General features: G+C 57.8%; 4 protein-coding genes across 8 annotated transcripts; all 4 read right to left on the bottom strand.

The window, feature by feature from the left end:
* Window positions 1-45: 45 nt before the first annotated feature.
* Window positions 46-4,366, bottom strand: TBX6 (T-box transcription factor 6). Its single transcript, XM_049638565.1, has 8 exons — window positions 4,064-4,366; window positions 3,747-3,981; window positions 2,590-2,857; window positions 2,365-2,511; window positions 2,218-2,288; window positions 988-1,061; window positions 722-905; window positions 46-638 (listed from the first exon to the last, which is right to left on the bottom strand). The coding sequence occupies exons 1-8, from the start codon at window positions 4,179-4,181 to the stop codon at window positions 425-427; spliced, it is 1,311 nt and encodes a 436-aa protein (XP_049494522.1). The 5' UTR covers window positions 4,182-4,366; the 3' UTR covers window positions 46-424.
* A 970-nt stretch (window positions 4,367-5,336) lies between these two features.
* Window positions 5,337-8,735, bottom strand: YPEL3 (yippee like 3). 3 transcript variants are annotated; one of them, XM_049638555.1, is made up of 5 exons: window positions 8,590-8,735; window positions 7,705-7,887; window positions 7,569-7,612; window positions 7,244-7,352; window positions 5,337-5,822 (listed from the first exon to the last, which is right to left on the bottom strand). In XM_049638555.1, the coding sequence occupies exons 2-5, from the start codon at window positions 7,819-7,821 to the stop codon at window positions 5,733-5,735; spliced, it is 360 nt and encodes a 119-aa protein (XP_049494512.1). In that variant the 5' UTR covers window positions 7,822-7,887; window positions 8,590-8,735; the 3' UTR covers window positions 5,337-5,732. The 3 variants fall into 3 exon arrangements, with proteins under 3 accessions (XP_049494512.1, XP_049494513.1, XP_049494511.1); XM_049638556.1 differs by lacking the exon at window positions 8,590-8,735 and adding an exon at window positions 8,468-8,559; XM_049638554.1 differs by lacking the exon at window positions 8,590-8,735 and having other exon boundaries at window positions 7,705-8,397.
* Window positions 8,736-10,004: 1,269 nt separating this feature from the next.
* GDPD3 (glycerophosphodiester phosphodiesterase domain containing 3) lies at window positions 10,005-15,314 on the bottom strand. 2 transcript variants are annotated; one of them, XM_049638552.1, is made up of 10 exons: window positions 15,086-15,314; window positions 14,797-14,839; window positions 14,449-14,584; window positions 14,305-14,350; window positions 14,050-14,168; window positions 13,872-13,961; window positions 13,392-13,525; window positions 11,998-12,057; window positions 11,845-11,896; window positions 10,005-10,202 (listed from the first exon to the last, which is right to left on the bottom strand). In XM_049638552.1, the coding sequence occupies exons 1-10, from the start codon at window positions 15,222-15,224 to the stop codon at window positions 10,065-10,067; spliced, it is 957 nt and encodes a 318-aa protein (XP_049494509.1). In that variant the 5' UTR covers window positions 15,225-15,314; the 3' UTR covers window positions 10,005-10,064. The 2 variants fall into 2 exon arrangements, with proteins under 2 accessions (XP_049494509.1, XP_049494510.1); XM_049638553.1 differs by having other exon boundaries at window positions 10,111-10,574.
* A 589-nt stretch (window positions 15,315-15,903) lies between these two features.
* Window positions 15,904-22,115, bottom strand: MAPK3 (mitogen-activated protein kinase 3). Of its 2 annotated transcripts, XM_049638551.1 has the most exons (9): window positions 21,946-22,115; window positions 20,717-20,899; window positions 19,048-19,237; window positions 18,749-18,865; window positions 18,350-18,464; window positions 17,849-17,980; window positions 17,572-17,681; window positions 17,324-17,478; window positions 15,904-16,503 (listed from the first exon to the last, which is right to left on the bottom strand). In XM_049638551.1, exons 1-8 carry the CDS (start codon window positions 22,113-22,115, stop codon window positions 17,356-17,358), a joined length of 1,140 nt encoding a protein of 379 aa, XP_049494508.1. In that variant the 3' UTR covers window positions 15,904-16,503; window positions 17,324-17,355. The 2 variants fall into 2 exon arrangements, with proteins under 2 accessions (XP_049494508.1, XP_049494507.1); XM_049638550.1 differs by having other exon boundaries at window positions 17,324-17,681.
* Window positions 22,116-24,786: the final 2,671 nt, after the last annotated feature.

Genomic DNA, 24,786 nt, shown 5'->3' with positions numbered 1-24,786 from the left:
CAGAGCACTGAGGTCTTTTGAGTTTTATTAACAAAAATACTCCGGTCCTGAGAACAAACTGGTGTGGGTTGTCCTGGGGCGAGGGGGTAGAACTTGCAGAGCCCAAGGCTGAGGCCCAGGAGGAGGGGGTGCTGGGCAGTGGCCCCATTTGGCCAGGCAGAGCCTCCCTCCATTCACACCGAGGTGAGAGCCTGGAAGGGGAAGCTGGCCCCAGCTGGACTCCCAGCAGCTTAGCCAGAGCTTTGAAGCCAGGGTGGGTGGGAGTGAAATCAAAGTGTGAAGTGGGGTGGGGGAGGCCCCCCCGGGCCGCCATTTGGTGTGGGGGATGGGGCCAGTGGAAGTGATGGGGCTGCAGGCCTGGGGGAAGGGCAGCGGAGGTCTGGGACCGAGGACAGGGAGGGAGGCAGAGGGGCCCAGCAAGAGCTCAGTACATAGGTTTGGAGCCCACGTCCAGGTAAGCCCCAGGGCCGGGGTAGGGAAGGGGGAAGGGCCCCCCCTGGAGGAAGTGCGAGGCGAAGGGGGCTGGGGGTGCAGCTGCTGGGTATCCTGAGCCCCCGGGCCCAGGCTGCAGCTCCAGGAATGCGGCCGAGTAGGGGGCCGGGCGCCCAGAGTCCGCAGCCTCAGGGAAGCTGGGGTTCCTGAAGTAAAGAGGAGGTGTCAGGACAGGACGCAGGGCTCCCCGACCTGAAACAGCCCAACTCTGCGCCCTCGTCCCACTCGCCTGGTTGGAAGGTGACTGGGAGCCCCGTGGAAAGCGGCAGGGTGCAGAAGGTAGGCTTCGGCACTGGAGCCGCCACACGGAGGAGCCGGGGCCTGGGCCGCTTCGCGGGGGGCTGGGACCTGCTCGGGATCTGACTCACGGACGTCCCCCCCCAGTGTGGAATCACAGGGGCCCCCTGGTGCATCTGGGGAAGACAGAAGAGAGGTCGGGCTAAGGAGGAACAGCATCTGAGGACTGGCCCCCATCACCATTGAGACTACGCTCACCTCCACTCCCATAGGCCTCTGTGGCCACTGGCTCTGGGCCCCTCAGTTTCCTCTTCACACGGGCATCTCGCTCCCTAGAGGACAGTGACAATGATGATGATGATGATGATGATAGTGATGATGATGATGGTGGTAATAATGGCACTTACCAGGTGCCAGGCCTTTCACCCTCCCAGGGACCTTGTTAGGGAAGTGCCATTATTATACCCATTTTACAGATGAAGGAACTCAAGGCCAGAGAATTAAGGGACTAGAAAGGGCAAAGTATCTTCCACTTAAACCTTTCCAGTGGTTTCCTATTGCCTCCATTGCATTTGGGAAACTCCTTCCCAAGCTAGAAGGCCAGGACGTGGGCTGAGGCCACCTCCCCATCACCGGCTGCCTGGCAGCCATCCTCTGGAATCCTCTCGTCTGCCCCTGCTCACCTGTTCACCTCATCCCTGGCTCAGTTCACGCTCTTGTCTCACTTCCTCAAGGAAGTCCTCTGACTTCCCACGGCACTACACCACCACCCTCATAGCATCTGTCAACTGTTCTGCTGTATGTTTGTTAGGGTGACCCTTTGATTAACGGCTGTCTCTTCTGCCTGACTGTACACCCCTTGAGGGCAAAGAACAGCTCGACTGAGAGAGCTCCACTCAGAACAGAAGCCAAAGTCCTAAATAAACCTTCACTGTCCAACAAAGCCTGGCTCCTCTTCGCCTCTCACTTGCCTCTTCGCCTCTTCCACTCCAGCCACACCGCAGGTGTGCTCCTACCTCAGGGCCCTTGCCCATGCTGTTCCCACTTCTTGGCACGCTGTTCCTCAGATATCCACTTCCTTCAGGACTTTTTCCTCCCATACTCCCTTCAGGACCTGGAACAGGCTTCTCATCTAATAAATACCCCACTCCAGTCTTTCCTGTCTTCCTTTCTTTCTTTCCTCTTCAGAACTTATCCCTAACACATTATATTTTACTTATTTCTCGTGTTTACTTGTCTACTCTGCCCACTAGAGTGTCAGTCCCATAAGGGCAGGGGCTTCATTTCTTTTCTTCATGATGGATCTCCAGTGCCTGGAACTGTGCCCGGCACACAGCAGGTGCTAAGACAAGTATCTGTGGGATCATCGAGCGAATAAGTGTTTTTCCTTACTGTTGTGTTCCTGGCTTCCAGCACAGTGCCAGACACACGGTGGGCCGTCCATAGACGTTTGCTGAAGGAACGAGTGAATGAATGAGCAATGCCCACCTCTTACAGTTTCTGCCATTCTCCCGGAAGCCCTTGGCAAAGGGATTGGCTGCGATCTTCAGTTGTGTGATCTGGGGACACACATTCGGGGTCAGAGCTCCCACGGCCTGGGTGGGGCCCACCACCCCCTCCAGCAGGGTCACTTACCCGCGGGTTCTGATAGGCTGTCACAGAGATGAATGTGGTCTCGGGGAAGCGGAAGGAGGCGACGCCCCCCCAGTGTTGGCTGCAAAGCTGGGCTGCCCGCACCAGGTGTATGCGGGGCTGGTACTTGTGCATGGAGTGCAAGATCAGCTGAGAGGGAAGAAACGAGATGACTCCCCGCCCGGGGTCCCACCCCCAACCCCCAGCCTGTCCCAGCCAGGGCCTCACATGGCCATGGGGGTCCAGCGTGCTGTTGGTGAGCTTGACACGATGGAAAGACACGGGCTGCCGCATCCAGTGGGCACCAGTGGCAGGAGAGTCAGGGTGAATGTAGACGCGGTCAGGCAGGCGGGGCTCGGCCTTGCCACTGGGCTCCCAGCGCCGGCCCTGCCAGCGGTAGCGAGCCCCATCCACTGGAACCACATCCAGGAGAAACAGGTAGCGGGCCTCGGGGTCCAGCCCAGTGACTGATATTCGGCAAGCAGGGAACATGCGCCTGGACAGGGGAGGGGATGGGAGAGGCCTGGCGCGACCCGACGGCCAGGGGTGGGCGCAGCCACCACCGGCGCTCACCCGGTTTCGTCAGAGAAACGTTGAGAGAGGTGGAATTAGAATCCAGAGGGCAGGGTCTTTGAGCCGGAAGTGACGGGACAGACAGGTGATCTGACCAGGGTCACACAGATTAGGAGCAGAGCCAGACTCTGGACTCCTAAGCCCTCAAACTCCATCTGCAGAAGCAGTGGTGACACGCTTCTGTCCCTAAAGTCTTGCCAAGAGCCTACTGCTCCCCACTCTGGTCTCCTCACCTAGTCTCCAGCACCACAGTCTACACTGCTGGACACACCTGCTTCAGGAAAACAGTGTCCTGCCTTCAGCGGGACCGAGGACTTACCACGCTCAGGCCTGAGCTCCTGGCTCACAGGCCACACGCCATGCCTCCAGGGCGACCCCAGACCTAGTCACATACTGACCCTGATCCTGGCCAGATTACTCTGAATGCTGGTCACTGGCTGGCCCTTGACTCCAATCGTAGCCTGAACCCTGGCTCCAGTCACAGACTGACCCCTGATCTGGGCCACATATGAATTTACTGTAACCCAGCCGGACTTTCTGACCCAGGCCCAGACTGACCTAAGACCCTTGCCGTAGGTTGGTCCTTAAACCAGCTACAGATTCCACAGACTGACCCTTGACCTTTGCCACAGAATGACCCCTGATCCTGCCGTAGAGTAACCTGTGACCCAGGCCACAATCACACCCTGAACTTAGCACTCTAGACCCTCTAGGAACCCCCAAACCTAGCCCCTTCACCAAGAACTCTGCCTTTCCCAAAAGACCCCCACCAGGAGCACACTGGGCCCTTTGACCCTGGCCCAGCCCCTCACCTCCCAGCTTTGGTGATGATCATCTCTGTTCCCACGGAATTGAACTCTTTCCACAGCTCCCGGTTCTCCAGGCTCAGGCTGACTCCAGGGAGCGAATGAAGGGCGTCTGGGGCTGGGGGGGCCGGCTCAGTGCCCAGGGCTGGGGGCAGCGGGGGCAGGGGTGGGGGAGCGGCCAAGGTGCAGGGAGCAGCCTCAATCCCGGAGAGGAAGCAATCCAATTTGGGAGTGTCCAGATCTGGAGATGGGGGAGGAATGAGAGCCAGCAGAGGGCCACAGCCCCCCACGGCCTCTACACCGGAGCTGGCCCCCATGCTCACCAGGGTAGCGGTAGCCCTCTGCCAGAGCAGGCGGGAAGCTGGAATCTGCTCCCGGCTGGGGGGGCCCAAGGCGGTAGCCTGTCCCCAGGGAGGGGTACAACTCTCGTGGATGGTACATGGAGTAGTCCTGTCTGGCCTCAGGTCACGCTGCCTAGAGTCCCCGGGTGCTGAGAGATGCCCCCTTTATAGCTCACAGCTCAGCCCCTTCCAGACCCAGGATCACAGCCCCTCCCCTATTTGGGGCCCTGGAGTTGGGCTGGGTGGAGACCCCTGGGGCCTGGAAGGGGTCCAAGAGGGGGCCGGATACCTGGGTACCCTCCCCTTCTCTCCCCCCACCCCAGGCTTCATTAGCCCCGACCCCCTGCCCCCTCATTACATAATTAACTCCTCGGCCTGATTGATCCCCGGGGCTCGACAGGGACGCAGTTTGGCGCTTCCGGCCAGCTGGTCCCCGTTCCCACGGGGGGAGCCCCGGCTAGGGATAAGCTACTGAGGGGCGGGGCCTGGACCCTGGGATGGAGTCCATAGAGTCCCGGGGCAGACCTTGGCGCCCCACACTTTTCTAGCAGGTGACCCCCACCCCCACCCCCCCGCCATCCCCCTTCTCTTGGAGGCCAGAGCTTGGAGGGGATGAAGCATGACCTGAGGGAAAGAGCAGGGCTGGAGGGACGCGGCCTGAGCTTATTGTCACGCGGGGCACTGGGGACCTCGAGGACTCCGAGGCCTGAACCCTGTAGTCCTTCCTGCTTCCCATTCTGAAAAACCTCCACCCTCCGCCGAGCCTCCGAGGTGCCGAAGCACCCACCGCTCGACAGCCTCTGACGGCTGGCGCCTGGGTTTCCCAGAAGGTCCCGCGCTGGGGAACCCTCGGAACTACGCTTCCCAGCAGGCGCAGCGCCGAGACTCGGTGCGGAGGAGACGGACGGACGCGGCTGGGGCCGCTGGAAGTTGTAGCGGCGGCGAGAGGGGCGGTGAAGCCGGCTGCGCGGTTGCCTCCCAGGAGAGCTCGCCCCTAGGCGGCGGCAAAACGCTAAAGCTGAGAAGGCGCAGATCAGCCGAGGTCAAGGCCTAGGGAGCCAGAGTGGGCTCGGGAATCTGCACGGACAGTGAGATCGGTCCCGGGTCTCAGATGGCTGAGTCTCCGGAGGGCAGACTCCCAGCTTTGACCGCAGTGCCTACTCCATGCCTTGTGGGGGCCCAGAAAAGAACAGGTCGACGGAGGAAGGAATCTGCATTTGAGTCCCCCTTTCCCGGATTCCACGTGAGCCTGGGGCTGTCTCCACTCCATTGTTTTATTATGTACAAACGCTACAGAACAAGGGGAGCAGACACGCGTGGGGTAAAAGGGGCCCGGTGGGAGAAGTTCACAGGGCAGACGGTGCACTGGGGCCAGGAGAGCAGCACACAGGCCATATCTATAGGGCAGGCGGGGCAGGAAGGGGTTAAAAACGAGATCCAAGCCAGCCAGATCGCAGGGAAGTGCGGGGGTGTCGTCCTCCTTCTGAGCTCCCCCCAAGGTCACAGTGCATGCAATAAAATATATGTACAGGAGCTGGATCCGTCCTCTGCAGGAGCCCTGAGGGTCCAGAGCTCCCTTCCCGTGGAGGGAAGCCAGTGGCGCCCCCTGGCGGTCAGGCCGGGCTCGAGCCACATGCGGCAGGAGCAGGGGTCAGTCCCAGCCGTTGTCTTTGATCATGTGGTTGAGTTCAATGATGTACTTCCCCTCTTTGTACTTCTGGCTGCTCTCGAAGGCCTGTTCCTGAAAAGAGGGGAGAGGACGGCATCTCTGGAGCAAGGGCTTTACCAAAAGGGATCGGGTTGGGGAATAGATATGACTGGCCCCATTTTACATATAAGGAAACTGTCATGCAGAGAAGCCAAACCACCTGCCCACAAGACACACAGCTGGTAAATGACAGAGCCAGGTTTCTCACTAATGGGACAGACAGAGCTCTCTGAATCACCGGTACTTTTTAAGTACTAATGTTGGCTCCAACAGAGAGGATATGGAAGTTTCTAAAAGATCCGGGGATTACAAACTGGTAGCCTGAAGGGCAGTTTTGGCCTACGCAGGTGTTTTATTTGGCCATCAGAGAGTTTAGTAAAAATAACTTTAAAATACTAGGATATAGGCAGGCCATGCTTACTCCAGTTTGCTACAGACCCTCCTCCCCCACTACGCCAGATCTATGGTGCCTCTTTTGCAGACCCACAGTATGCGCTTGGCCCTGCAAACCCTTGAGTTTTTGACATCTGGATTAGGCCATCTCTTTATTTTACAGACGTCCAGAGAGGCCAAGCCACCTGTCCGGGGACACAAAGCACAAATCTGTGGCAAGGCCGGGGTGAACTCACATGAGGGCGGGATGCCTGCCTCTGCTGGGGGCATCCACCTCTCAGAGGCACCAAAACTCCAAGTGAAGCCTGAGGAACCAACCATGTCCCCTACAGTTTCCCAAGAGCATCTTTTTTGCTGCATCCAATCTGATCCCCATGACAATTTTGGGTGCCAGGTGGTGGCTTCATCCTCCACAGCCAGATAAGGAAATGAGACTCAGGTAGTGAAATCAGACCCCGGATAGCAGCTGTGGCCATGAGGGCAGTGAAAAGGAAGCTCATGGACCCAAGTTCCATGTCACTGTGGGGTCTGGGGCAACTTCTCTGAACCTCTGAATGACAATGGAAGCCGGTGGCCGAGGATCTGGAGTTAAAAACAGACAGACAACAAAACACGCAACCAGGATTCTGGTACCTGTTCTGTTCCTTACCCGTGGTGTGACCTTGGGAAAGTTACCTACCATCTCTGGGCCTTCCTTTCTTCTGTAAAGTGGAGATAATTACAGACTCTACCCACAGGATTGTTGTAACAATGAAATGAGATAATATATGCCAAGCACATAACAGTGCGTGGCACGAAAGCATTCAATAAATGGTCATTCTGCTGATCGCCTCATCTCTAAAATGGGACGCATGTGCACGTGAGGGATGGGTGGAGAGAAAAATTCTAAAAGCCCTTGCAAGATGTGACAGAAGAGGACATGGTCAGGGGATGAAAAGACAGTCTGACTTGAGTGAGCTGGGCCTGTACGCTCCGGAAGGTTACCAGATGACTGCTTGTGAGGAGGAGGTGAAGTGAGGTTGGGTCAAAGGCTTGCCTGGGGTCAGGGGTCACGGACTCACATATTTCCAGCCCAAAGTCGTCTTGCAGTTCTCGCAGTGGATGTCAGCCACAGCATGGAGGCCTGTCAGCAGTACCCGTTCCTCGGCTGGCCCGCAGCCCACGTTCACCCTGCAGGGACATGGGGGCAGTCCCAGGGAGGGTCCCGCCATCACAAAGCCCCCCGCTAGCTTGTATCCAACTGTGTCTGTTCTTAGCATCCAAGAGAAGGGCGATCACATCAGCTTCCAACCTGAATCAGGGGACTCTGGGAGTCTCAGCACGATGCCAGGGGTCACAGGTCACAACAGAGGTCAGGGAAAGAAAGAAGGGGGACCAAATACTCACACAGAGTTGAAGAGGTAGGCACGCCCCTGACTGCCCTGGAAGGACTAAAGGGTGGAGGGAGAAAGGAAGGGAGTCAGGGCCATTGGTGGGAGAGCTGCCAGGTAGCCCCTCTCGCCTCCAACTGGGACCTGGTTACCTTGGAGATGAGGTCGTCGTGGTTGGCCAGGTGAGCGCGGCAGTGGGCACAGCTATACCTCCGGTGACAATCATCCAAGTAGGCCTGAAACGTCTTGGGCTTTGAAATACGCACCATGGCGGGGGCCGGGGGCAGTGGCCCCACCCGGGGAGCGGCCCACGGGGAGCAGAGGGAGCCCAGTGCCTGCCGGGGAGGGAGTGGGCTGTCAGGACCAGGGCCACACATACGCAGGCACACCCAGGGCCATGGGGACTCTCTCCGTCACACTTGGCTGCTGTCTCCTCTCCCCAGAGGCAGCAGCTTCTCCAGGGGCCGGAACCGGCTCAGTTTTGACTCACTGAGGAGGCCTCAAGTTGCATCACGGGGAAACTGAGGCTTGGAGAAGCCTGAGGTGAGTCACTCATCTAATTCCGGCCTCACCCCTGCGGACCTGGCAGTTGAAGCTGGAGGAAGGGGCTCTGGCGTGGATGAGCTGTCAGTTCTCATTTAGGGGGAGTATGGAGGGGTTAGGAGCTGGAGGGTCCTTAGGACCTCACCTGAACTGCCAAGGGCGGGGCGGGGCGGGGTGGGGGGTTAGCAGCTCCACTTGAGGTACAAGGGAGTTCACCTGGGGAGAGGGTCCCTCACCTGGAAGAGGCAGAGGCCCTCACTGAAGGTGCAGGGTCACCTAGGAGGGGAGGGGCTCTTACGTGGGGCGGGGGGGTGGGGGGCGCAGAGGCCCTGTCTATGCCGAGGGGCTCTTACCTGCATCGCGGAGCCTTACCTGAGACCCCGGGGCTCACCTGGGGCGCGGGGGTGGGGGGCGGGCGCCGAGGGAAGGGGGCAGTCCTCGCTGGCGGGGCGGGGGCTCGGGGCGACGCGCAGCCCTGACGATGCGGGCCTCACCTCGCCTGGGCGCGCGGGGGCCCGGTCCGCCGAGGTGGCCTGGCCTGGGAGTGGGGGGCGCTCCTGGTGGGCGCCGTCCCCCCCCGGCCCGGGTTCGCAGCCGCCGCGACTTGTTTACACCGAGACCAGCTGCTGCCGCCGCTGCGGCGGGAGGGGGAGGGGGCCGGCCTCTGGTCCCGGCGGCCGCCGTGGCCAATCGGCGCGGCGCATGCAAATGAGGGGGCGCGTCACACCGCGGCCAGCGCAGGCCTCGGCTGCCCTTCCCCCTGCTCCGGGCTCCGGCCGGCCCGGAAATGCGGCTGCGGCCCGCAAGCCAGCCAGACAACCCCGCGGCCCGGGTCTCGTCGCCCTTCTGGCCTCCCGCGGTCCTTGAAGGGGCGAGGATCTGCGGTGCCAGACCTGGCTCGGGGTTAGGTGTCTGGACGCACGTCCCCGGGGAGATAATAGCCATAATTATCTGCATTTAACCACCCCGTGCCCCACTCTCTTAATCCCCGCAGCAATCCTATGAGGCAGCTTTTGTTCCCCATTTTACAGGGAACAGAGGTCAAAGAGGTCTAGCTACGCTCCCGAGGTTATCCAGCCGGGAAGAGGCAAAGTTGGAATTCTCACTTTGGTCCGATTCCACCGTCTTTGCCATAGCACCGGGGACAGGCTCTTGGAACGGAAGAGCTAACGGTGCCCGTCCGTCTGTGTTAGATCTCTGGGAGCCAGAGCCTGGGAACAAGCCGGTTCCTACTGCTGAGCATCACCTCTTCCAGGCAGCCTCCTCTGATGCCCCTGCCTCTGCAGGCTGAGTTAGGTGTCTGCTGTGGGCTTCTCACGTGACTCTGAACGGGAAAATGTGTGCATCTGCCCTAGGAGACTTGTCTTGTTCCCTGCAGTGGCCCCAGTACCAAGCCTGGCCTAGAGTAGTCAACAAAGGTTTGTGAAACATGTGATTCATTCAATGCATAAGGTTCTAGGGTTGGAGAGGGTTGAGGAGTTTGGGGAACTTCTGGAGTAGATCTGGAAGTGAAGGTTGGAAAGGCTGAAGCAGCAGATGAGCAAACCCTAAACTCAGCCTCCGAGGCCATGTCCACCATCTGCGGCGCCATGAGGAGGCACAGGGGCAGATGAAGTCCCTTGTCCTGTACCTGTGTCTTAAGGCTCTTCATAGCCTCAAGAGAATGGAACCTGTGGCCCTGAAGGGGCAGGAGCCTTGCTCCTTCCTGCAAGGGACATTCCTGAGGAGAGTGGAGGCCAGGTTGGCACAGGGTGTGGCATTACTCGGCCTGGAATGTGGTGGAACCAGTGGGTCAAGGTGGTCAGGGCCCCAGACTCTGACCCTAGGCTGGCCTCTTCTGCCCTAAGTTGCCCTCTGCAGTCTGCTAGGACCTCCTCCCACCCATGCCCCCCAAACACCACCACATGACTGAAAAGAAAATATTTATTGAAGAAGAGAAATAGAGGAGAGGGTGAGGGCCTCCGGGCTGTTAGGAGGCCTGGGCAGCCCCTCCATGGTTGTCCAGGTAGCGCCTCAGGGCTGTGGGGTAATCTGTCATGACGCCACTGGCCCCCAGGCCATAGGCCACTTCAAAATCCGACTCTTCGTTAAGGCACCAAAAGACCACCTGCGTGGGGAGGGAGGGGCTCATAGTTTCAAACAACTTTACCTGGACTTTCCCCTTGAATCCAGATGGTGGGAGCTCTCCTCCTCTGTGGAGACCTCCCAGCAGTGGGATGCTGGCTGGAGTGGATTGTTAGTCCGGATTTTTTTGCAAACTGGTTATTAAACACAGCCATTATTAAATATTAAATTATATAAACGTGTAATTCAATAAATTACTTTAAAAATGAAGGTAATAAATACTCAAAACTCATCACTTCCTAATGATTTTACTACATTTTACTGTTACCTACGCTCTGGCGGTTGTTCGCATCTGCTGAATGTGTAAGGTGGAAATACTACCCAACTCTGTGCTCAGTGACTTCATGTTGGTGGCCTGAAATCGGACAAGGTGAGAGGATGCACAACCAGGGAAATAAATCGTCTATTGCTCAAATCAGAGCATTTTGTTCCCCCTCCCCTGGAAAGCCGGCTGTGAGATCTCCAGGCCTGCCCGTGTCTGCTGCTGCTCTGTGTCTGTCCTGCCGCCTGAATCCTCTTTCGCGGGCATGGCGGTAGGTAAAGATGGTGTCTGTACCCTGGGCAAGTCACTGGACCTTTGGGTTTCTTAACGTGACAAATGGGAACGATGGGCCAACCTCCAGAGTCGTGGTGAAGGCCCACGGAGTGGAGGCTAATCTGAAAGAGGCGCGTCCTCCCCACGCCTCACTCGCCCCCACCTCCGGGCTGTGGAGTGCTGCCGGCCCGTCAGCCAGCTGGTCCACCCATCCCACTGCTGCCGCCGCAGCCCAGGACCAGTCAGCGACGGCATCTGCCTCCTAAGATTCTCTGCTCCTACCCTGGCGCCCATGATCGCTTCTCCACATCGGTGGCCGGAGTGACCCTTAATCCCAGACTCCACTGGATCAGGTCTCTGCCCTGCTTCAGGCCCTCCAAAGCTTCCCGTCCTCCAGGCTGAAGTCCAGGTTCCTTACTGAGGTTCACAGGCTGCCTGCCTCAGCCTCGGCCGCCTCCTCCGGCTCCCCTCGCCCCACACAGCGGCCTGGTGGAACCTCTCTCAGCTCCTCCTCCTGCCGTGGCCTCTTGCTCCCCGCAGCTTTCCCACAGGCGGAGCCTGCCTGAGATGCTCTCCTTTCCCCCTCCGTGCGAGCCAGCTCCTCATTTCTTCCAGAGGGCCTCCTGTGACCCCACAGACCACAGTGCTGTTTCCTTTCTGTCCACTTGGTGCCTGTGAGTGCCCGTTTCCTTCCTCTGCCTCTGATTTGACTCCCTGCTCCATCCCTGGTACCACAGTGCCTGGAATGTAGTCCATTCTCAACAAAGGTTTGCTAATTAAATGATCAAAGTGGATGCTCAGGGGAGGGGCCGGGCCGGTTTTTTTTCCCAGCCCCACTCACCCCCTCCTCAGGAATCAGGACAGTAGGTTCAATGCAGCATCATCGCGATAATGGCTACACTTGTCAAGCCATTACTAAGTACCAGTTAAATGTACCATCACCCCCATTTCACAAATCAAGAGACTGAGACTCCGAAGGTGACCTGCCCAGGGGACCCAGTTAGTTGGTAGCAGAGCTGTTCACTGGACGCTGTGCTAGGCCCACACTGTGAATCACCCACTTGCTGAGGGCGTGGAGGTCAAGCCTCACCTGCACTCCTCGCTGCTCCAGGTGGTGGATCAGACTTTTCCTCATGATTAACCTAGTGGGGAGAGGGTGGCAAAGGCCACGATGAGAGGGGCCTAAGAAGGGCAGTGGCAGGTCTCCACGGGGACACGCCACCCAGCATCCTCACCCCCTCACCATTTGGAAATCACAGCTGCCAGCTGGTTCAGCCCAGAGCAGGAAAACGGGAAGTAGGTCCTGCAGAGAGGTGGAATCATGATCAGCCCCCTGCGTCTCACTCTGTCACAGGAGTGGGGTGGTAGTGACCCCTGACCGGTGTTACCCTGGCGCCTCTAGAAGCCCATATGAAAAAGTCACCTGTTGTTTAGTGAGATTCTTCTATGTGCACATCTGTGCCTCCATACTTTGAGAGTGTGCCCTCCCTCGCTGTTGTACAGAGGAGGAAACTCAGTTTTGGAGAGCTAAAGTGACTTGCCCAAGGTGTCGCAGCAAATCTGTGGTGGGGTCAGGGCCAAGACCAGAACCCAGCTTGATTCTCAAGCTAGATGCACAATCTAAAGGTCCCCTGGTTGGGCCCGACCAGCTTCTTGTGACCAGACAACACTCCAGTGAGTTGGCTACTTGCCCATGATTGGCCCGCTTCAGGGATGACTTTAGAGGCCCTTTACAATGTCCCAGCACAGGTTTTGGGGTCAGACCCAGACAAACCCAGGCCCTGCGCTTCTAGCTGTGTGGACTTGAGCAAATTACAGAACCTCTCTGAGCCTCAGATTCTCCATGGGTACTGAGGGGGCGGTGTCATGATTCTAGTACCTTCTGGGTTGCCACAGATAAAGCTCTAACCAACCAAAGGATGTGAAAACACTTTGCAAACACTGTATGAGAAGTTCTGTACACAAAGTTCGGTAGTCTAATGATGTCTTTGTAGCAAGAGATTGTGGGGGCTGGCTGAGAGCTTCCCTCAGGATAACACAGGGGAGAAGGAAGCCTAGGAGCTGCCACAGAGTTCTCAGAAAGGGAAGGGAGGGGCCAGGCTTCAGAGCTGGTGAAGTATCCAAATTTCTGATACTTTACCCAGCTGTTACTTTGTTAATCCCACTCTCCCAGCAGGAAAAAACTTGCTTTTCCTTTTGAGAATCAGAGAATACTATAATTGATTGATAATCTGTCTCCCAGCCAGACTATAAGCTCACCGAGGGCCTTACTCCACTCACACTGGGTTTATTTACTAGTGTCACTGTGCCCAGAACAGAGGAGACATTCAATAAATACTTGTTGGATGAAATGGATGAATACATGAATACTCTGTCCTCAAACCCATCCACATCAACACACATTTGCATAGAATTTCAAAGGGTTCGAGGAGGAAGCCTCCTGGCTCCTCAGTATTCATGAATGCTCCTGAAGATCCTTCTCTTGAGGGGACCCTGGGGGTATCCTTGAGGGTGGCCAGGGAGCTGGGGACCCCATGTAGTGGGGCTTGAAGTGGGGGGGGGGGAGTTTATTTGAGGACAAAAGCATCTGGGGGCCTGGGGGAGGATGTAGAAGGCAGGCAGGGACCCTGCAGGTACCTATTGATGATGGTGGGCAGGAAGCAGAAGAAAAACCTCTCCGGGATGGATACAAAGGGCAGCAACCCCAGGTAATAGAGCAGTAACAACCAGATAGCTCCGCCGATGGTGAAGGAGAACGGCATCTCGGGGTTCTGGGAGGCAAGGGGAAGGGAGAAGAGGGTCAGTCTGCTCCCAGCAAAGCAGAAAGGGGACTTGGGCTGCAGGGAAACAGCGCTGGACATTCAGGAAGGTCCACCACCTGCGGGATCGGAGCTGTATGTCGGCCCATCGTTCAGGCCTGACCGCACCCTCTGGGTCTCCAGCAGCAATGCCTGTGCTCCCCCTGTCCCCACCCCTCTCCTCTCAGCATCCTACCCTTTGAGACTCTGCTCAGGGCTGGTTCCTCCACAACACCCCACACCTGTCCAGCCTAGGCCCCTGGAGCCTCCAGCGCCTGGGAGAAGGGGCCGCTGGAGCAGGGAGGGAGCAGGGACTCACAGCAGCCCTGCACTTCTTCATGACCGAGCTCTTCTCTGTGGCCCAGATGGTGATTTCATTTCGGTCAAAGTGCCTCACCAGGCCTGCTATCTGGGAGGAGGAGAAGGAAGAGGTGAAGGGGAGTCAGGCCTCTCTCCAGCCCCAGGCCCCTTCCCACCCCGCCCCGCAGCAGCACCACCTTGTTAATGAGCTCTTCATTTTCCTCTTTGATCTCCACGCTCATGGGCATCCGAGGGAACCTCTGGAACACGTCCTCCAGACTCACCATGTGCCGGTCCGACCCACGTGCAAAGCGACCTGGGTGGGTTGTGGCAAGGGGGATCAGACGGGGATGGGCGGGGTGGGAGCCCAGGGGGAGGGGGACGAGTCCCAGAGGAGAAGGGAGGGCAGGAGGCTGAGGCCAGGACCCCACTCGGTGAGGTCACACTCTCACCTGGTGAGAAGTAGACCTCCAGCTCCTCCTTGTAGAGGGGCAGCTCCTGGGGAGAAGAGGGAGCACGTCACCAGGGGGCACGCGTGGAGGCACCGTGGCTCTCTGGGTACAGTGGGGGGGGAGGGGGGCTGGGGCAAGGCCCACCTCAAAGTCCAGGCTGCCCACGTCCCTATTCACGCCTGACTGGCGGGACAGGTTCTTGTCGTGAGATACCACCACCACGCCATCTCGTGTCAACTGGCAGTCAAGCTCCAGGAAGTCTGATCGCTGGGCCAGGGAGCTGTGGGAATGAAGGTCAGTGCGGAGAGGCCCGGGGGAAGGAACAGGGCAAACCACAGGACAGTGGGGAGGTTTAGGGGAGCGTGGGCCAGAGTTCACGGCAGGATGGGCAGGCTGTGCACTGCACACCTCCAGAGGGCCCCGGTCACTCAGACTAGGAAGTGAGTGGCGCCTCCTGGTGTCTCGCAGCTCACAGCTGGCAGGTGCACTCACTTCTCCATGGCCTCCATGGTGTTCTCCAGGAGTTCTCCAGACCCTGTGTGGGGCAGCTGGGTGGGTCCCAGGAGCCTAGCCTCCCTCCTCTCCCCTCACCCCTGCCTCTTCCCCCTTCCACGTCCTGCCCTGCCATCCTGCTCTCCTACCTCAGGCTCTGCCCTCTTCCTGACAGCCCGCCGCTTGGACCTCCCCCACTGCCGTCCACCCTTGCTGGCACCTTGCTGTCCTTACTCCACCCTCAGCAGTCACCATCACCATCCTCCCGCCCAACCGCCGCCCAGCGTACCTGCTCGGTGGGCCCCCAGGCGTGGCAGGAAGACTGGAGCCCAGGGTGTGTGCAGCAGGCGAGGCCGGCGCAGGAAGAAGATGGACAGCATGGCATAGCCGCCCAGGGCAGGCAGGGCGTAGGAGAGCAGAGAGCTCATGGTCACGCTGCCTCTCTGGGCTCCCGCTGCCACACACTCGGCTGCTCCTGATGGACTGTGCTGCCTCTGCTGATTGCCTGGCCAGCGTAGGCTGGCTCCACCGCCGTAGCCACCACACCCCTGGGACCTGCTGAGCCGGCTCTTGGCCTGGGGCCAGGCTGCAGGGCTCAGCCGGGGAGGGGGCACAGGCAGGAGAGGTGCCCGGCAGCTCTGGCTCTCACGCCTCTAGACCCTCCACGGACCCCAGCACCCCTCTCTCCTCGGCCATGCTGGGGAAACAACCCCCACCCCCACCCCAAGCGCTGGGTCTGCTACAAGCTTCCCCCCTCCCATGGGTGCTGGTGGCCGGGGTATACAGCACACCATCCCTTGCCATTTCCAGAGAATCCAGGGGTGTGTAGGCTGTCCCTGAGTCACCCCCGAATCACCCCAGCCAGTGAGATGGGAAGCCATTTGGGAGGGGAGAGGACAGTGACTAAGGGGAAAATTGACCCCACTCTGTCCAGGAGTCTGGCGCTCCTTACACTCCCATCTTCAACCCTGGCCACCCGGGGAGCCAAGGAGCACCAGGACTGGGGAAAGCCACCCCGCTGGGAAGGGGCTGGGCAGGTGAGTCAGTCCTCAAAGTAATGGTTAGGGTAGGGCATCGGCGGATACAGACAGAGCCAGGGCCATCATATACACGATTCTATCTTTATATATTAGATACAGGCACAGGGGTGGGCAGGGGCACCAGGCTCTCCTCGTGCCCCCAGCCCCACTTCTGTTCGCCCACACACACAGGCAGCAGGGGGTGTTAGATGTGGCAGCTTTGGGGGAGGGGGTTTCGGCCTGGGCCCTGCTTCTCAGGGATACTAGCCCTTGAGCCTCAGGAATATTCCTTCGGGGAAAATGGGGGGGGGGGGTTGGTGGGTCAGGGCTTGCCCTGAGTCCCTTACTCAGCGTCCCCCATCCCCTCACTGCCCTTCAGGAGGTCCTGGGACAGCCAGAGCCCTTCCATTCCAGAACTACCAGAGACTGGGATAGCCGGGGTAGACAAAGGCAAGCTGCAGAGGGTAGTTTGCGTGGGGGGCCACCTAAGCCCCTCAGGTCCTGGGAGGGACAGGGGGGTGGGGCGGAGGGAACCTTGGCCTGCCTGAAGCAGGAGGCCAGAGCAAAATCAGGGAAGGTGGCCAGGCCCGCCCTCCGCCCTGACCCGGTCTGCCGGGGGGGGTCTGGGCGGGGCACAGTGTCCATTTTCTAACAGTCCAGCAGGGGAGGGGCAGGCAGGAGGCAGGGCCTAAACAGAAAGGCAGGCAGGAAAGGAGCCATTAGCACCCACCAGATGACCTGCCAGAGCCCTGACCTCAAGTCCCCTCATTTGTTCCTCACGGCTGACTGGGATGTGTCTTGTTTTCCTTGACTGCGAATGAGGATAACATCAGTGCCTATCTCAAGGGACAGCTGGAGGGCTGAATGAGTTAATACACATAAGCCTCTCGGACCAATGATTAGTGCCCTATGTTTGCTCTCGTCATCAGGACTCTCCCCAGGAAACTGAGGCACCGACAGGTGAGGTATCTTGCACAACATCGCACAGCTCTTTCTAAGGGGCAGGGCTGGAATTTGAGCCCAGGTGTGTGTGCCTTCCTTCCATCAAGCTGCGGCTGGCGGGAAAGGTGGAAAGGAGACTCGAGGAAGGAGACTTTCGTGGGTGGGTGTGCAAACCGCTGACCCGGGCACCAGGTGTGAGGAAGCCTGGCATCTGGGTCAGGCCGGGTGCTGGCTCCTCCCAAAGCAATTACTGCCCCACCTGCCTCTCTGCCCATACCGGGAGAGCCGAACTCTGGCTGTCCCTCAGATGGGAGAGAGGGGCCTGAGGTCCCTGAGGGGGCTGGAGGGTGCAGGGTGTTGCCCAGGGGGGAGACTTTGGGACTAGGGGAAAGGAAGATGGATGTAAAGAACACGTGGCCCCCAGGTCTGTGGCTGGGCAGGCTCTAGCCTTTCTGTGGCCACCATGCACACGCCTCATTGGCGTGAACAAGCTTGTGACTGTATGGAGGCGTGCCGGGCGCACTGGCGTAGGCTGAATCTGTGCGTGGGCTGTGGGGAGCACTCACCAGGCCTCAAACTGCAGAGGTGTCTGTCCAGTTTAGGGGGCCTCCAGTGCCCCAGGCTGGAAGCGGGCTGTCTCCTGGAAGATGAGCTCCTTCAGCCGCTCCTTGGGTAGATCATCCAGCTCCATGTCGAAGGTGAAAGGCTCCTCGGCCACTGGCTGGGGTAGTAAAGAAGTCAGGCTCAGGCCAGGCACTGAGGGTCGCTTACCCATCCATCTACCCACCAGCCCTGTTGCTGGTGGCTGGCCCACCTCATCCGTTGGGTCGTAGTACTGCTCCAGGTAGGGGTGAGCCAGTGCTTCCTCCACTGTGATCCGTTTGTTGGGGTTAAAGGTCAACATCCGGTCTAGCAGATCCAGGGCTAGGTAAGGGCAAGAGTCAGGGGTCAAAAGGGAGGCTGGAAGAGTTCCCAGAAGCATTGCTTTGCTTCTCATGCCCAGGTTTCTGTCTACTCAGCCAGGGGCTTGGCTCATGTTCCCTCCTCTGCACTGTGTGTTTATCCCATACCGACCCCCATGTCTCTCTCACCTTTGGCATCTGACTTGGGAAAAAGCTTGGCCCAGGCCACCTTGGTCTTGGAGGGCAGAGACTGTAGGTAGTTTCGGGCCTTCATGTTGATGATACAATTCAAGTCCTCCTGGGATGGGGAGCCCAGGATCCCTGTGGGTAAGGCAGGTGCCTTTTTGAGAGTTCTCCTCTCCCTTCTGGGAACAGAAACTAGAGAAACTGGAGTCCCCCCCATCGAGCTCTAGGCCCTGACAGTTAATCTCTCAGCCAATACTATGGTGATGAAGGGCAAGGGATCTGGATTTGGGCAGTCGTTATGTTCAAATTCTGATGTTAGCACTTCCTAAGTGTGAGGTGTAGCCTTGCTTTTCCCATCTATCGAATGGGGATAGTACCTGTATCTCATCGAAATACTGTGAGATGCTGTAGGGGCTCCACATGTGGTGGTAGCTGGACTACAAAGAAATCTCACCTCCCACTAATCTCCCCCCACCCCCACTCAGCTGGCCAGGCCCCCCTCACCCAGAATGTGGTTGAGCTGGTCCAGGTAGTGCTTGCCAGGGAAGATGGGCCTGTTGGAGAGCATCTCAGCCAGAATGCAGCCCACAGACCAGATGTCGATGGACTTGGTGTAGCCCTGGGGAGGAGGAGAAAGTAGTGGGCTCCTAGGCCAGCTTCAGCAGGGCCCTGCTGTTTGGGCCAAGCCACGACTCCAGTCTAGACTTAATACCAGCCACGGAGGCAGAGGGCACAGGCCTGGAGGAGTTAATGCTCAGCCTCTTTCCAGAGCCTAAGCACCAGAGTCATGTGACTAGGCCTGGGGGCAGACTTCCTGCATCTAGGGGTCATGCCTGGCTCAGAGGTGGCTCTAGAGCTCTCTGGAACCTGGTCCCTTTCCCTCAGGCACGGTGGCCCCTTTACCTTGGAATTAAGCATGATTTCTGGAGCCCGGTACCAGCGTGTGGCCACATATTCTGTCAGGAAGCCAGTGTGGTCATGCTCAGGATCGGCAATCCGGGCCAGGCCAAAATCACAGATCTGGAAGCCAACCCAGGCTGCTTAGCTCGGTGCCTAAGGCCTCCAAGGCCCAAGCGGTCACCTCACCACGCCTCTGCCCACAATGTTCCCTTTGCTTGCGATGTTCTACTCGAGCGGGCCGGAATGGCCGCCTGGAAGCCCCAGACCCATGGGAAGAAGGGACAGGTACCTAATCCTCTGACCTTAAGGTCGCAGGTGGTGTTGATGAGCAGGTTAGAGGGCTTTAAATCCCGGTGGAGCACGTTGGCTGAGTGGATATACTTGAGGCCCCGCAGGATCTGGTAGAGGAAGTAGCAAATGTGGTCGTTGCTCAGCTGCTGGCTTTTGAGCAACTTGTACAGGTCTGTCTCCATCAGGTCCTGCACAATGTAGCTGAAGATAGCACCGGAGACCCCCCACGTGGGGGCAGCAGGAGACACTTGGTTAAGAAGAACAGGCTCTGGTGACTAGGCTCTACGTCCCCTTCCAGCTAGGACTCGAAAGATCTGCCAGCCCTTATCACGAGCTGGACAAGGCCCAGACTCAGCAGTTGGGCTCGGGCCCCCTGCTGCATCTCAGCTGGGAGCGCTGAGCAGAAGTACTTCAATTCTGTAGCCTCAGTTTCCCTCCTGGGAAAACGGGGATAATAAACTGCAGGAGGCAGGAGAGCTTCACAGTCAAGAGCAACGCTCTGGAGTTGTCCTGCCGGTGTCTGAAACCCCCACGCCACTGCTCATTGGCCTTATGACCTCAACCTGGCTGCACCTCTAATTCCTTATCTGTAAAGTAGGGGAAAGAACGGTTCTTCGGAGAGTAGTTATGAAGATTCAGCGAGATGACCCTCAGGACTGTCTTTTAGAATCAGCCTCAAAAGGGCCTTCTGAAAACATGTGGATCAATCCTGCTGTTTTAAGAGACAAAGAGGCCCAGCAAGACGCAGTGCCTTATTTAAGGTCACACAGCAAGCTGGGGGTGACTGTGGAGGTTTCCTGCCCACAGCTTGTGGTGGGGGCTGCAGACAGTGCAGCACAAATTCCCACATTTGGGTGGGGAACTGGGACTAACCGGGGGTGGGTTGGGTGGGGAGAGGTGATGGGTGCTATAAGCTGCTAACAACAGCCTGGCAGGAAGTGGACAGCGAGCTAGGAGAGCAATGTGGGGGTGGGGGGAAGGGCAACAAAGGCAAGGCTGTCCCTCCCTGGGCAAAGTGCAAGTCCACAGGTGACTGGGGTGAGGCTCTGAGCAGGAAGTCCCAGAGAAAGAAGGACAGTTCTCATCTGGGGGAGGGTAGGAGGCAGCAAGGGTAGCACTTGATGTTAGGCTTTCTGAGGCTCAGTTTCCTCATCTTTGAAATGGAGCTGATGACCCATCTCACACAGCAGTTGGAAGGTAGAATAAGAGATGTCAAAGTACTGGGTATGCACTGCACTTGACTCATAGTAGGCCCTCAAAAAAGGGGCAGTTCTCTTCCTTCCTGCCTTCCTTCCCGTCTGAGGACCCAGAGAGAAAAGAATCATCGTCTGTTAAACAAGAACTGACTGTGGGCAGAGGCCGGATCACGTCACAGAACTGCAGATGTCAAAAGACAAAGCTCCCATAGAGCCCAGCCCTCCCCACCCTCCCCTCCAAATGAGGCAGAGCATGGAGAACAGACTTGCCCAAGGCCACACAGCCTGTCTGCGGCAGGCCAGGATCCACCTTGGGCCTCCCAGTCGTCTTACACTCTGTGGCCTCTTTTCTGCTGGAAAGTTTCATTTACTGGGTTTGTTTCGGAGTGTGGCAGGGAAGAAGGAAACAGAAAGAAAGCCAACGTTCTCCCGGCCCAGCTCTGAGGCCATGCCTGGCCAGCCATCTGGCCAAGGTGAAGGATACACATCCCTCATGGCTTCCAGGGTGGGCGCCCGCAGAATGTCCCGGATGCCAATGACGTTCTCATGGCGGAAGCGCAGCAGGATCTGGATCTCCCGCAGCGTGCGCTGGCAGTAGGTCTGATGCTCGAAGGGGCTGATTTTCTTGATGGCCACGCGAGTCTTGCGCACGTGGTCATAAGCTGAGCTGAGGGGGCCAGAGAGATGTGGTCGGTGTGGCCTTACATCGGGGGAGTCCAGGCCTGGGGGCCCCACCCAGGCCTGAGCAGGGAGGGGAGGGAGCAAGAGAGGATTCTGGCCAAGTCATAAACAATGCTGGTTCCTTCCTGCTGTGAAGGCCTGGGATCTCCAGGGAGAAAGCTGGGGACCAGCCAGGCAGCCCTTCAGTGACTTCACAAACAGAGGAAGAGACTGGCCGCTCACTGACTTCCCCTTGCCTCAATCCTGTCCATTCTAGTTGCCCTGACCTCTCATCCTCCCCTATCCAGGATGGGCTCCCTCAACCCAAGACAGGTCCAGGGGGTGGGACATGAGTGGAGGATGTACAGTGAGGCACACACAGCGAGAAGGAGGGAGTCACAGGAGAGACCAGAAAGAAGGGCTGAGACAGACACGGGTGTTAGGGCGAGGCACCTGGGCAGGAGAGCTCTTCCCAGATGAACAAAGGCCCAGAGCACACAGTGGGGATGAGGGAGCTCACAGATCCCTCCTAAAAGTTGCAAGCGGGCACTCCTGGACCCCTCATGGCTCACTGGGCCCCTGGCCCCAGGCCCAAAGGCCTGCCCCACCCTGTCCAGCCCTGAGCTCCGCTCTTCTCTCCCAAACTCTTTGGCAGGCCTTACTGGGAGAATCCAAGGCATCCTCTCCCCAAAGTAGGGTCCTTCGCTCGCTCTTCGCTGACGATATCACCTCCCCAAGAATACTTAGTTTCTCCGCCTCTCCCCGAGTCCGTAGGGTCCCCGAGGGCCCCACAGCTCCCCCACGTACACTCAGATGCCCCTCCCCTCACAACGGAATGGGCGCTTCTGCGGCCTCCAAGCCCCCTCCCATTAGAACGTACGCAGCGCCGCTCCCCCAGAAAGCAGCCCAAGGCCCCCTCCGTGGGACTCCCCCCCAGCCTCCCGAAGCCCCCGCCTCCTCAGGACCCTGGGAGTCTCCCCGGCCCGGAAGGCCCTCGGCATCCCTCCCGGTCCCCCATCCTCAGGAGCCCCCTCCCCCGGAACGCCCCCTCACCTGACCATGCCGTACGCGCCCTCGCCGATGTACTGCAGCTGCGTGTAGCGCGGGCCCACGTCGAACGGCTGCCCCTTCACTACCTCCACCTCCCCCGAGACCCCCGGGCCGACCCCATCAGCTCCCCCGGGCTCCCCGCCCCCGCCCCCCTGAGCCGCCGCCGCCGCCATCTCCACTCCTCCCCTCCCGCCGGCCCGCCCGCCTCCCCCCGGCGGCCCCGCCCGAGGCCCCGCCCCTTCCCGCCCGCCCTGCCACCCGCGGAGCCGCGCGCACCAGGCCCCGCCCCCGCGCGCCCCCGCGCCCGCCACGTGACCTGCGCCCGAGCGCGCCCGGCTCACCCCCTGCTCCGCGTTGGTCCAGCGACCCCAGCCGCTCCGGCTGCTCCAGGCAGTCTAGGGGCTCCCGGGGGCCGTCTGGGCACGGTCCGAGGCCTCCCGTCGAACGCGGAGCAGCCGGCAGGTCCGCCCGGTGGCCTTCCCCAGAGCCACCCTGCGAGTGTACGCGGGCCCGGGGACCGGGACAGAGTCGCCTGGCCCTGCCAGCTCTGCTGCAGCCTGGGGCTCGAGATGGAACCTTAAGGGAACCCTCCCCAGAGCTCTGGAGGGTGGCCTCCCCGAGCCAGGCTTCTTCACGGATGTGGCCTGCCTTTCACAGACGAGGTCATTGAATGACGCCTGAGCCGGGTCTGGTCACTGGGAGTCAGTCAGACGACTGACAGCTGGAGAACCCAGGGGCCCAGGCTCCCAGCCTGACGGCGTACTGACCGAGGCCTGCGGGAGTGGGCTAGGAACTTGGCCTCTCCCAGCAACCGGCCAGTGCCGGAAGTGAGGACAGATAACCTCAGCCCACCTTTACGTGGAACTGCCGCAGAAAGTCACAAAAGCTGCATGCGGTGTTGATTAGGTTTGGTTAAAACACACTATCAGGCTTTTCCCCAAAACAGCAAAAGAGATAAGCTTTGTTGTCGTTGGACTTGACAAAACCGGGATCCTGTCAAGATCATCAGCTTTTGATTTGGTACCAGACTTTGTAGTTTGCACCATACTTTGACCACTTGAGTTTCTTCCACAGGACAACCCCACACTATAGGTGTCCACCGAGTTTCTTAGCTGGATGAGCAGGGACCACTTCTGCCTTGCTCTTTACTGCCCCTCCCTTGCGGGGCACTCAGATATTCAAAGCTTTTTGACCGGATGAATCAAATTTTACAGATGGGGAATCTGAGTTGGGGAGTTGAGACTCAAAATGGTATCTTCTGACACAGAAGCAGAGGCTCTTTTTTATTCCTTCCTATCTCCCGGAATCATAGACTTAAAACCAAAGAAAGGACCACCATGTCCACCCCCCTCACTTCACAGAAAAGATGTGAGCTGAAACTTCACCAAACACATCTCTCAGGCCTCAGAAAGTAATCACGTTGGGTTTTTTTTTAATCCCTTAGAAGCTGGGAGTAGATCCTTACATGCATTACAGATCAAGAAACCAAATGGAACAGTAATTATGCTTCTGAAATGGCTCATAATTAGATCTACAGCCAGGCACTGTAGTGCAGATTAATGAGACTCAGTTGCTGGTTCCCAATAGCCCAGGAGTCGGTGAAGGTTTAAGAGATGCTAATTAGATCAATGTTTGGGGGAGGTTTTTGTTTTTTGTTTTTTGTTTTTTAGTTATACATTTGATAAGCTATTGCATAGCACTGTGTGCAAAGCTCTGAGCTAGGCACTGTGGTTGATGAAAGGTTACTATATAGCTGTGAATTCGTGGTTAAGAGCAAGAGCTCTCTGGATTTCCTGGGCTAGAATCCCGTCCTGACTCGCTGTGTGATCCTGGGCAGATTACTCCCTGGCCTCTCTACCCAAAGAGTTCCTAATCTATTGAAGAGAAAAGGTGCACATACATAAATCAATGAAATACAAGATAGATGGATATATAATATATGGTGTGGGAGCTCAACGGTGGGAGAGATCACTCTTTTCTAGAGAAGTAAGAAGGGAGTTAAGAGGGAGGTACATTTACATTCCTGAAAAAGAAGTATGGTTTCAGAAGGTCAGGATAGAGGGAAGGCGTTAAGAAGGAGCTGCATGTGCCCCGACATATAGGCAGGAGCTGATTTGTCCAGTGCGGCCGCAGTATAAAGGACTGAAGGGAGTTCAGGCTGGAGAGGTAGGTTGGGGCCAGACTGAGGAAGGCTTTGGATTCAGGCAGGGAGTTTGGATGTTACTCAGTAAGCAGTAAAAGCCTTTGAGGGACTTTTGCCAGATCATTTTGCAACTGTGGGAGAATATAATGACTCAGAGAAAACACCATGGAGTTCAGCGTGGAGCCAGGTTTCCTGAGTGGGACTGGCTTTCCCGGCAGAGGAAAGGCTGGTGCATCGGGAGGGGTGTCTGCCCCATCAAGCAGTATCTGAGAGTGTCTTTTAAAGGAGGGTGACTGAAATCCCCCTCTAGTGGCCGAGGTTGGTACTTGCTTGGGATGTCTTGGTCTATTTCATAGATTGGTATCTGACTAATAAAGACTGAACAGCTATTCTGCTCCAGGCACTTTAATGTACTTTATCTTCCGTCCTCCTCACAGAAGCCATATGAAGCAGATACTCTGAACATTTAACAGGAACACAAACCCAGAAGCTTACTGAACTACTGATCTGGAAGGAGCTTTAGGAATAATTTTCTCCATCATTACCTCACAGCTCACTGCACTGTTAGAGGTTTTCTAACGACTGCCACATATATGGCTTAGTTCTAGCCTCTGAATCTACCCAGACCAGGTCTTTTTTTTTAAAGTTTATTTATTTATTTTGAGAGAGTGAGAGAGTGCAAGCTGGGGAGAGGGACAGAG

The sequence above is a fragment of the Panthera uncia genome, chromosome E3 (genome assembly GCF_023721935.1).
Source record: "Panthera uncia isolate 11264 chromosome E3, Puncia_PCG_1.0, whole genome shotgun sequence".
Lineage (NCBI taxonomy): Eukaryota > Metazoa > Chordata > Mammalia > Carnivora > Felidae > Panthera > Panthera uncia.
The sequence above is the reverse complement of the archived record's forward strand: the minus strand, read 5'-3'. Positions and strand labels throughout refer to the sequence as shown.

Excerpts from the sequence above, each read along its gene's own strand:
- YPEL3 (XM_049638554.1), bottom strand. The coding sequence starts at position 7,929 with ATGTGTGGCCCTGGTCCTGACAGCCCACTCCCTCCCCGGCAGGCACTG. Across the intron at positions 7,353-7,568 it reads GCCTACCTCTTCAACTCTGT|GGTGAACGTGGGCTGCGGGC; the intron begins GTGAGTATTTGG and ends ATGTCCCTGCAG. Across the intron at positions 5,823-7,243 it reads CGACTTTGGGCTGGAAATAT|GAACAGGCCTTCGAGAGCAG; the intron begins GTGAGTCCGTGA and ends CCCTCTTTTCAG.
- GDPD3 (XM_049638552.1), bottom strand. The coding sequence starts at position 15,224 with ATGAGCTCTCTGCTCTCCTACGCCCTGCCTGCCCTGGGCGGCTATGCC. Across the intron at positions 14,351-14,448 it reads TGGGCAGCCTGGACTTTGAG|GAGCTGCCCCTCTACAAGGA; the intron begins GTGGGCCTTGCC and ends TCTTCTCCCCAG. Across the intron at positions 13,962-14,049 it reads ATGAAGAGCTCATTAACAAG|ATAGCAGGCCTGGTGAGGCA; the intron begins GTGGTGCTGCTG and ends TCCTCCTCCCAG.
- MAPK3 (XM_049638550.1), bottom strand. The coding sequence starts at position 22,115 with ATGGCGGCGGCGGCGGCTCAGGGGGGCGGGGGCGGGGAGCCCGGGGGA. Across the intron at positions 18,866-19,047 it reads ACACCACCTGCGACCTTAAG|ATCTGTGATTTTGGCCTGGC; the intron begins GTCAGAGGATTA and ends GTTGGCTTCCAG. Across the intron at positions 17,981-18,349 it reads CCAGCTCAACCACATTCTGG|GGATCCTGGGCTCCCCATCC; the intron begins GTGAGGGGGGCC and ends CCTTACCCACAG.
- TBX6 (XM_049638565.1), bottom strand. The coding sequence starts at position 4,181 with ATGTACCATCCACGAGAGTTGTACCCCTCCCTGGGGACAGGCTACCGC. Across the intron at positions 2,858-3,746 it reads ATCATCACCAAAGCTGGGAG|GCGCATGTTCCCTGCTTGCC; the intron begins GTGAGGGGCTGG and ends TCCCCTGTCCAG. Across the intron at positions 2,289-2,364 it reads CAGCCTATCAGAACCCGCGG|ATCACACAACTGAAGATCGC; the intron begins GTAAGTGACCCT and ends GTGTGTCCCCAG.